This window comes from Etheostoma spectabile, chromosome 5 (assembly GCF_008692095.1).
Source record: "Etheostoma spectabile isolate EspeVRDwgs_2016 chromosome 5, UIUC_Espe_1.0, whole genome shotgun sequence".
Taxonomy (NCBI): Eukaryota; Metazoa; Chordata; class Actinopteri; order Perciformes; family Percidae; genus Etheostoma; species Etheostoma spectabile.
The window spans coordinates 37,544,456-37,556,271 of NC_045737.1; the positions used below are offsets into that span (position 1 = coordinate 37,544,456).

The 11,816-nt window shown below is 46.9% G+C and overlaps 1 protein-coding gene across 1 annotated transcript in view; it reads right to left on the bottom strand.

Moving 5' to 3' along the window:
• Positions 1-11,816, bottom strand: part of nup133 (nucleoporin 133) — a gene marked incomplete in the record, with an annotated part of 100,913 nt that overhangs the window by 60,296 nt on the left and 28,801 nt on the right. Inside the window, 3 exon segments of the mRNA XM_032516326.1 lie at positions 595-665; positions 1,743-1,898; positions 3,059-3,229. Coding sequence (XP_032372217.1) covers positions 595-665; positions 1,743-1,898; positions 3,059-3,229 — 398 coding nt within the window.

Below are 11,816 nucleotides of genomic sequence, written 5' to 3' on the forward strand. Positions count from 1 at the left end.
CCCCCCCCCCCATTCCACACAGTTGCTAGTAACCAAGGAGGACACGGAGGATTATAAAAACATGAGGGACTCTTCATAAGAGGTCATTATCTTCCCTTGAGTTTCTGTGCGGGAAAGTCGCCAGACAACAATCTTCTACTAAGGGGGAACTCTTTAGTACACAAGTACACGACAAGTACACGACAAGTACACGACGAGTACACGACGAGTACACGACGAGTACACGACGAGTACACGACGAGTACACAACAAGTATACAACAAGTACAAAACTTGCTCACACAGACCATTTCTTTCTGGTTACAAAGATCCTCCCTTCAGTGACAGATTATATCTGATTATTAATTTTAATTCTAAATCTCAAGTTTCCATGTGTCTCTTTGCATGAGGAAAATAAGTTGCTTTGGATTTAAAATTCTGTTCTTAATTAAAAGAGGTAATACAGTTAGAGAGGATTAATATAATGTTCAGGTGGGTAGATTTTTAAATTTTGAATCCACTGAAGCTTAAAATACGGCAGAGGCCAATTAAGACCTTTTGATCTGAAGATGAAAAGCGAGCAGGAAGTCACTCATGTGCATGTGAACACACTCACTGGCTGAGCTTCATGTCCAGGTAGGTCACATTCGCTCCCTCCTTCAGCTCCTCGTAGTTGCTTTCTGATCCCTGGCGGGAGACAAAAGTAGAGAAATCGGTTTTTGTATGAGCATGAAAGACATTCACAGTGTTGAAACTGTGAATGTTATAAAGAGAATATGGATCAACATATCAGGGATAGATGCTAGAAGTTAACTGTGGATTTGATTTAAAGGTCCCATGACATGGCGCTCTTTGGATGCTTTCATATAGACCTTAGTGGTCCCTAATACTGTATCTGAAGTCTCTTTTATATAGACCTTAGTGGTCCCTAATACTGTATCTGAAGTCTCTTTTATATAGACCTTAGTGGTCCCCTAATACTGTATCTGAAGTCTCTTTTATATAGACCTTAGTGGTCCCTACTACTGTACGGAAGTCTCTTTTATAAAGAACCTTATGGTCCCCTAATACTGTATCTAAGTCTCTTATGTAGACCTTAGTGGTCCCTAATACTGTATCTGAGCTCTTTTTATAAAGACCTTAGTGGTCCCCTAACTGTTACTGAAGTCCTATTATAAGACCTAGTGGTCCCCTATACTGTATCTGAAGTCTCTTTTATATAGACCTTAGTGGTCCCTAATACTGTTCTGAAGTCTCTTTATAAAGACCTTAGTGGTCCCCTCCTGTATCTGAAGTCCCTTTTATTTAGACCTAGTGGTCCCCTAACTGTATCTGAAGTCTCTTTATAAAGACCTTAGTGGTCCCCTAATACTGTATCTGAAGTCTCTTTTATATAGACCTAGTGGTCCCTAATACTGTACTGAAGTCCTTTTATATAGACCTTAGTGGTCCCTAATACTGTATCTGAAGTCTCTTTTATGTAGACCTTAGTGGTCCCTAATACTGTATCTGAAGTCTCTTTGTCCCTTATGAGGTCATAAGGAGCAATATTCCAGATCGGTCCATCTGAGCTTTCATTTACTCAAAAGGCAGAGCAGGATACCCGGGGCTCGGTTTACACCTATCACCAGTTCTAGCTACTGGGGGGGACCATAGGCAGGCTGGGGAAACTCATATTAATGTTAAAAACCTCAAAGTGACACCGCCATGCCATGGGACCTTTAAGAGTGTGTAGAGAGACGGGCTGGGGACGGTCGTACTGACCCAGATGGCGTCGCCGATGCTCTCGGTCAGAGCTCTCCGGGCGTCCCAGCTGAGGATCTGCTGCTCCCAGCTGTCGTCCAGCTCCCACTTACTCAGACTGGAGCTGGTCAGGGTGTAGAGGCAGCCGGCTCCGCCCGCCCACAGCACGCTGTGGAGCTGCAGAAACAGACAACAGGTGCGCGTTCAATCTCAAAGCGGTCCGCACCGCTCCGGGTTATAGGATAGGTTTCCTCGCAGTTCTTCTCGTTTGGTGGCTGTGTCACAGGTGATACCCAATCAGCTGCGGCCTGTACAGTAGGTCAACTTGTGGTAGTAAAAAGGTGAGTGGGCTTGCACACACAGCAGGGACCCACGTTTTCGTTTACATTAACAGGTTGCAAGGATTTGCCATGTTGGAGCTGATCACAGTCCGAGCACAAGTTACGCAACAAGCTCAACTTTACTGGAACTACAGCAGAGGCTTCATCTTCATTATCATCTTATTCTGTATCTATATCTAGGACAGCGGTTACAGGGATCCCCTCCCATTAAAAAGTGGATCATTATGTTTCTATACTATAATTCCATCCTGAAGTAACACAAGGATGGTATGTGTTTTTTTTTTTTTATCTTTATTTAACCAGGAAAATCCCATTGAGATTACTAATCTCTTTTTCAAGGGAGTCCTGGCCAAGACAGCGGCACAGATCACAACAACAATTCCCTACATTACAGACAATTTCATAACAATTTCATAAAACTATTTAAAACATTTACAGACCATAGATTTCATTTCCAAACCTTTGAGCAAGAGTTTAAACTGACCGATTGCAACCACTTCCTTCAATTTCCAGAACTTTTGTAAATTCCGTAATTTTGTAAAAATCCGGTCAGATGAGGCTTTGGGGTCAGTTTAAAAGGTCCTCATTATGAAAACAGGACTTCTGCAGGTTTCACAAAGTCAAATTTAAGAATTTTTAAGATCTTTTTTTAGACCATTATGGACTTAAAGACCTTTATCACCACCACAACTAAGCCCTAAATTCATTTTTTTTTCAAGCCAATGTCAAATTTATTTACATAGCACAATAAAACAACAGCAAGTGGTTGGTTGAGCTCAACGTTTTCACTGCCACCCAGCCACCTGGAGCGCATACTACATCCAATTTCACCCCCCTCCCCCCAAACCTCTCGTCGAAACGCGGAATAAAGAGTGAGAACACAACCCCACTTTTGCGTTCTCTCTTCAGATCGTTTCCGTGTAAACATACCCTAAGACCTACACACGTTTTTTTTTTATTTTTTATTTTATAGTAAAAACTGTCAGCGTGACTCGCCGTGTCGTTGGCAGGTGGGGAGAGGATGCCGAACAGGCTGGAGACGCGGCGTCCGATGCCGGAGAGCACGCCCTGACCCTGCTGCAGGGCGCGGTACTGGAGCTTCCCCGAGGGGTCTACACTCGCTCTCAACAGCCGACTCTTCTCCGAGGACAAGACGAAGCTCCCACCCTGAGAGAGGAGAATAAAGTCAGAAGTAAAGACAACAGCGGGGATGTTGCGTTTGGTTTTGTTTGAGCTGCATCAGAATCAGTTAGAGGATTAAACTGCAAAAGTCACACATTCATTCACACACACGCACACAGGTGGAGATAGGCTGCGCTATCCATGTGCTACATTTATGATTATTTACATGAGTCGGTGGGAGATATGCTGCTCTATACACGCTAAAAGTAGTGATTATTAACATGGAGTCGGTGGAGATATAGCTGCTCTATACACACTAACAGTATGTTATTTACATGCGTCCTGGTGGAGATATGCTGCTCTATCATGCAAAATAGTGATTATTTACATGGAGCCTCTGGTGGAGATATGCTACTCTTATACTGCTAAAGTAGTGAGTTATTTACATTGCGTCTGGTGGAGAAATTTCTGCTCTATACATCTAAAATTCCACTGATTATTTACATGTAGTCGATTGAAATTATTCTTCTATTTTTAAATTTCCATTTCCTTTCGGGTGCTCCCAACACGTCTGAGACGCACCCGCCTGCATTGGCGGTCCCCTAGAGTATTAAATGAGACGAGGACTGACCTTTTCCTGAGGGGGCCGCGGACCCTGAAGAAGAGACGACCAGCTACCCCGTTTTCCGCAGCAGCTCCCCACTACAGACTTACCCGACCCACGTAGCCGCCGTCCCTACGATCACGGAGGTCCGCCTGCAGACCCAACCGAACCATCCCGGGGGACTTCTTCGACTTTAACTGATTCCTTTTCTTTTCACTGTTCTACTTCTACGCCGCTCCATTTCAGCTTTGTCCGCCCCCGCCCTGCTACACCCTGACACGCCCTGCTACACACCAGTCTACACCCTGTTCACCATGCGAAACCCTGACACGCCCTGCTACACCCTGACACACCCTGACACAGCCCTGCTACACCCTGACACGCCCTTCTACACATCTCAGCCCTTCTACTACACCATGCTACAAACCCTGAACACGATAACTCCCTGCTACCCTGCTACCACCCTGCTAACACCCTGACCCACCCTCTACACCTGCTACACCAGCTACACATGACACGCCCTACTACCCATGCTACAACCCTACACACCCTGACACACACAGCTACACCCTGCTATCACCCTGACACACCACCATGCAACAATCCTACACACCCTGCACCCCGCTGAAACACGCCACTTCTAACCCGGACACACCCTTCTAACCCGCCTACCTCTTGTCACGGCCCTGCTACACCCTGCTAAACCTGCTACTCACACAACAACCCTGACACCGCCTGCTACACCCTGCTAAACCCGCAAAGCCCTGCTAGCACCCTTACACAACACCCTGCTACGACCCTGACACTCCCTTCTTCTAACCCTGACAACGACCTGCTACAACCCTGACCGCCCTGCGAACAACCTGACACGCCCTGCTGACACCCCTACCTCTTTCCCCGCCCTGCTACAACCCTGCTAAACCCTGCTACACCCTGACACGGCCCTCTACCCCACTGCTAACCCTGCCAAACCCTCACAACCTTACACGCCTGCCTGCTACAAAACACCCTGACACTGCCCGGCTAAACCCTGCAATGCCCTACATGTCCATGCTACCGCTTCTACCCCTGCCACACCCTGCCTACACCATGACGACCACGGCTACTCCTTACACGGCCCTCTAACCCTGCAATGCCCTTACATGTCCTGCTACACTCTGCTACACCCTGACAAACTCCTTTCTACACCCATCTACAAAAACCGTGACACGCCCTACTTTACACCCTGGAAAAACCCAAAATGGCCCCCTGCTACCCCTGCTACAATACAACCCCGGACACCCCTGCTACAAAGCCCCTTACATTCCCTTGCTACACCTTGCTACAACCGTGCTACTACCCCTTACACGCCTCTACAAAACACCCATGCTACACACCCTGACATGCCTGCTACACCCTGACACGCCTGACATCCTGCTACACCCTGACACGGTACTCCCTGCTACCACCCTGACACGCCCTGCTAAACACCCTGACCCGCCTGCTACACCCTGCTACCACCTGCATGCCCTGCTACCCCTCTACACCCCTTACAACGCCCTGCTACACCCTGACCAACGCCCTGACATCCCTGAACACCCCTGCTACGGTGATTTGTTCTCACTTTTAATACTTTAACTACATTTCCCTGACAATACTGCAGACCTTTAACTGCAGGACTTTAACAAGATATTTGGACAGTGTATTATTAGTGCTACTCTGTGGTAGTATACTTCTACTGTGGTATAGTCTTCTACTGTGGTACGGATTTGGATAATGCTGACCCCACGGTCCTAGACTTTTCCCATTCGTATCGAGGATCTTGCTCGATGTCGGTGGAGGGCGAGCACCACCAGGTTGTTAACAGCCCGACGCTTACAGCAGACCCACCATTACCCTATCGGGTTACTGCCACACCACAAACCACGTCCCCTACACACCCAACACACCACACCCCCACCAACACACCACACACCAGACAACACAACACACACACACACACACACACACACACACACACACACACACTTACACAACCACGATCACACATACACACACCACACCCCGACACACACACCACCCACAGACACACTCACACACCACCCACTAAAACGCAACACAGACCACAACACACACACACACCACGCACCCAAACACATCACACACAGCACACTCACACATACCACACACAACAGCACCAGCACACGACACACTACACTCCACCCCACACCAGACACACCACACAACACACACGACACAACTAAACATCAAACACATCAGCACACACACACACTCCACACCCACACGGACCACACGTAACATACACACACACGACACACACGGAGACATACACACACTAGCCCCCCACACACCCATACCACCACAACACACACAAACACACACAACTCACACATCTACTACATACACAACATCCCACAACCATACACACACACCCTTGACACGACGTAGACATCACACACACCCACACACCACACCACACACCACACACACACACACACCCAACACACACACACATCACACACACACTCACACACAACACAACACACTCACACCACACAGCTACACCCCACCCACACAACATACAACCACACACACACCACTCATAACCCCTTCACACACACACATCACCAAACTCACACACATCATACCCACCAACAGACTACGTCACACCACCACCACACTGCCCACTTCACAAGACTCCACACACACACACCACACACACACACACACACACACACCCAACACAATATTAATAAATGAAATGAAGAGAATGAATGATGATTGAGTATGATGAATATTAAATTAAGATAATTTAATATTAAGATGAAATATTAAATAAAGAGGAAATGAAGAGAAGTGAAGGTAATTGAAATGAAATAATATAATTAAGATGATAAATATTAAATGAGCGAAATGAAAGAGAAATAAATATGAAATGAAGAGACATTAGAGTATGAAAGATAAAAAATAGAAATAATATAATGAATAGTAATGAATATGCAATTATAGTGAAATGAATAGGGAATAAGATTAAGAAAGATATAAAGAGTAATTAAATATGAATTTATATTAATTTATATGAATTAAGATTAAATGAAGAGGAAATAAGAGAATTTACGGAGTAAATAAGATGAATGAAGATGAATAAGGAAAAGAGGAAATGAAGAGGAAATGAGATGAATGATAGGAAATAAAGATTAAATGAAGATAAATAAGTTATTTACGATTAAATAAGATTAAATTGAAGAGAAATAAAGGATAAATAAAGAGAAAAAGAGGAAATTAAGAATGAAAATGAAGCTTAATGAATATTGAATTTAAGATGAATGAATAGTGACATGAAAGGAATGTGAATAGGAAGTGAGAGGAATACAATATTAAATTAAGAGAAATGAAGAGGAAGTGAAGAGGAAGTGAAGATAAGTTGAGAGTACTAACCTTTTGACTCCATGTAGATTATTTCCAGCACATCTTGGCGCCTCGTAGATACGACGGACATCGAGACTGCGCAGATGTAACTAACAGACTGTCGTTGATGTGCCCTCCCAGGACTACGTCTTCACTCGTCGGCGGCCATCTTGACGAGCAGTAGACTCACAGACCAGAATTCACCACATGCATAGAAGGCTGACCCCCACAAAGCCCAGGTTCCTGGCAGTCACGGGGACCAGTGGGGCACAGGCGCTCATTGGGTTTGGGGGGGGGGTCTGTGTGTGTACATGTGTTTGTTGTCGGGAGTGATGCATGCATGTGTGTGTGTGTGTGTCTGAGTGTATCATGCATGTGTTTGTGTTTGCCTGAGTGCATGATTCCTGTGAGTGTGTGTGTCTGAGTGTATGCATGCATGTGTGTGGTTTGTGTGTGTTTGTTGTGTGTGTGGTGTGGGTGTGTGTGTGAAGAGTGCATGCATGTGTGTGCGTGATGTGTGTGTGTCTGATGGATGCCTGCATGGGGTGCGTTTGTGTGTGATTGCATGCATGCCTGCTGTGTGTGTGTATGTGTTTGAGTGCAGGCATGCATTTGTTTTGTGTGTGTGTTGGTGGTGAGTGCATGCTGCGTGTTGCGTGTGATGTGTCTGAGTGCAGCATTCATGTTGTGTGTATGTGTGTTTGTGTGTTGTGCATCATGCATGTGTTTGTGTGTGTTGTGTTCTGAGCGTGCATGCATGTGTTGTTATGTGTGGTGTGTGTGTGTGCTCTGCATGGTGTGTGGTGGTTTGTGTGGTTTGAGTGGTGCATGTCGATGCATGTGTTTGCGTGTGTTGTGTCGGAGTGGCCTGCATGCTGGTGTGTGTAGTGTTGTTGTGTGTGCATGCTTATGCATGTGTTGTATGTGTGTGTGTTTGTAGATGTGCTGCATGTGTGTGTGTATTGGTTGTGTTGTGTGTGTGTGTGTAGTGTGTGGTGGTTGTGTGTGTGTGTAGTCTGTGTGGTGAGTGTGTGTGTGTGTTGAGTGATGGTGCTGAGCTTTTAGTGGTGTGGTGTGAGTTTGAGTGTGGTGTGTGCTGTGTTGGAGTGGGTGGTGCGTGCTGAGGTTGTATCATGCGGTGTGGTGTGTGTTAGTGTGTGATTGTGTTTGTGTGGGTGGTTGTGATGCTGCTTGTGTGTGTGTGTGTGGGTAGTGTGTGTGGTTGTTTGTGTGTGGTGGAAGAGTGCATTCATGGGTGTGCGTGTGTGTGTGTGTGTCCCGGAGTGTATGCATGCATGTGTGTGGCGTGTGTTGATGCATGCTTCATTTTGTGCGTGGTGGGTGCTGAGTGGCATGCATGCATGTGTGTTGTATGTGTGTGTGTGGTGTGCATGCATTCGTTTGTGTGTGTGGTGTGTGTGTGTGTGTGTGTGAGAGTGCATAGCATGTTTGTGTGCTGTGTGTGTGTGGTGGCATGCTGTGTTTTTGTGTGTGTGTGTGAGTGTTTGCCGCCTGCATGTGTGTGCGTGTGTGTCGAAGTGCATGCATGCATGTTATGTGTTGTGCATTCATGCATTTGTGCGTTGTGTGTCTGAGTGCATGCATGCATGTTTGTGTGTAATTTTTTGTGTGTTTTGTGCATGCATGTTGTGTGCTGGTTTGTGTGTGGTTGAGAGGCAATGCATGTGTTTGTGTATGTGTGTGGGTGTGTGTGTGTTTGTGCCATGCTGCATGTGTGTGTGTGTGTTTGTTTGTGAGTGTGTGGCGAGCATGGCGCGTGGTGTGTGTGTGTTGTGCTGCAGGCATTTGTGATGCGTGTGGTTGTGTGTGCTCTGTAGTGCATACGAATGGTAGTTTATGGGCATCATCTGTTCACATTTAATCAGAAAAGTAATGTCCCATTGTGCCCACATGAAGGGTGCGGGACATCACCGTGGAACAGGTTACCTGTATTTTCAGCGAGCAGGTTGTGTACTTGGACTTGCCCTTACTGTTCACCTGATGGGGGGGGAATAAAAAATAATAATCATTATCCAAGATCATATCTGCCCGTGTTATTTCACTAGACCCAATGACCTGTCCCCTGTTTACTACCTATAACACATACCTGTCCCGTGTTAGTACGCTAGAACACATACCTGTCCCTGTTAACTACACTTGAACCATACCTTCCCGTGTGTACTGACACTAAACACATACCTGTCCGTGTGTACGACACTCGAACACATACCTGTCCTTTGTTATTTGCTAGAACACAAAACCTGTCCTTTGTTAGTTTGCTAGAACACATACCTGTCCCGTGTTAGTACACTAGAACACATACCTGTCCCGTGTTAGTACGCTAGAACACATATCTGTTCCGTGTTACTTTGCTAGAACATATATATGTCCCGTGTTACTTTGCTGGAACACATACCTGTCCCGTGTTAGTTCACTAGAACACAAACCTGTCCCGTGTTAGTACACTAGAACACATACCTGTCCCGTGTTAGTTCACTAGAACACATACCTGTCCCGTGTTAGTACACTAGAACACATACCTGTCCCGTGTTAGTTCACTAGAACACATACCTGTCCCTTCGTTACTCATACTAGAACACATACCTGTCCCGTGTTAGTACGCTAGAACACATACCTGTCCCGTGTTAGTTCGCTAGAACACATACCTGTCCCGTGTTACTTTGCTAGAACACATATCTGTCCCGTGTTACTTTGCTGGAACACATATCTGTCCCCGTGTGTTCACTATAACCATCCCTGTCCCGTTTATTTCACTAGAACACATACTGTCCCTTGTTAGTTCACTAGAACCCATAACCTGCCCGTGTTAGTTTTTTTTGTTCACTAGAACACATACCTGTCCGTGTTGTCACTAGACATATCCCGTTGGGGTTACTAAGGATTTTGAACCTGTGAAAAGCCACCCTAAGAGCATTGTGGACCGAGACTTTCCTTTGGGCCGGTACCGGCATTACATTTCTGCGCCCCTCCACCTGCGCGCAGTAGAGGTTCCATGAGGCTGAGCGTGAAGAACTGCAGCTCGGGAAGCAGTAGAGCAGCCATAAGGCTAACGGGCCGAGCGCGTTGGCGTCACGATTCCTTAAGTAGAATGAGAAGGTAGTGCGCGCAGCGGCCCAAGCAGGCACATGAAACGAAGTCCGTTCTGTAGCTTGAGCGCTGGTGTCGGTACCCTCGAGTCTCACCCAGCCCGACGCTTTTCGTACAACAAAGCGCAGCAGCGATAGAATACGTTTATGCGACGGTGGATACCCCAGCTTCACTAAGGTGATGGATGTTCCGTCTTGATTGTGGTGGGTTAGTGAGGTGGGAGCGTTACCTGCATCCTTCTTCTTCTCTGGTGCCAGTTTCCCCTCCATCGCCTCGCCATTTTCATTCCCCCGCCGAGGTAGGTAGACGGGAGATCGGGAGATTGTAGCTACTCCGTTAAAGACGGAGAAGAAGACGAAAAAGAAGCTAAAACCTTGTCTGGATCGTTGTCGGTCCTTCACATCCATCCAGACGCCGCGTAGTAGAGGAGGACAAGGGAAGGAGGCGGGGGAGGTGAGGTGACACCGCCCCTCTTTTTGTTCCGGTGCCTGTATATAGCCATTGGTGCTGTTGGTCACGGTTCTCACCAAAACCCTAGCATGCGATTGCCGAGCATCCGGAGGGAGAGCTGCATAGAAATGAGAGATGGATCGGGAAGGAGAGAGAGGTACAACACACACACACCGCTCGACACACCCCAAACACACGCCGACACACCCCACACACACACTCAGACACACACACACCCCCCCACGCTCGACACACACCGCTCAGACACACACACAACACACACCGTCTCAGGACAACCACACACACCTCTACACACCCACACACACACACACGCTCAGAGACCTCCCACACAGCACCGTCAGACACCACACCACACACACACCTCAGACATACACACCCACACGCTCAACACACACACACTCACACCACTCAAACACACATACAGACAGACAACGCACACCAACACACAATGCTCATGACCGCCACCACACGACTCAGGTGGATTTTGGATGTGTGATTTTTTACTATTTCTTTGTATTGACTGAACTAAACGTTGAAATATAATCCCACCTGTGTGCCGTCGTTCGAGCTCGACCGTGCATACGAGTTGTCCTCAACGAAGTCGTCCTGTGCATGTTCAACTCCCACCGGCAGCCCTTTTGCTTCCTGGTCATTAAAAAAATTAAAATACTAAAATAAAATCACACTTATTACGAATGAATGACTGACTGAATGACTGGATGACACACACAATCCTTCTCTCTTTTACTACAGGTTGTTAGATAATATCTGACGCTGTGCAGCTCGTGTCAACACCCACACACCTCGCGACACACACACCACACACACTCACCCACTCACACACCACACACACACTCACACCACCACTCACACACTCCATACACACACACACACACACAGCACCACACACACCCAGCTGCACACACACGACCACCACACACTCACACACACTCACACACACACACTCACTACACCCTCCCACAACACCTCACACCACTCACACACTCACACACCACACCCTCACATCACACACCCACACTT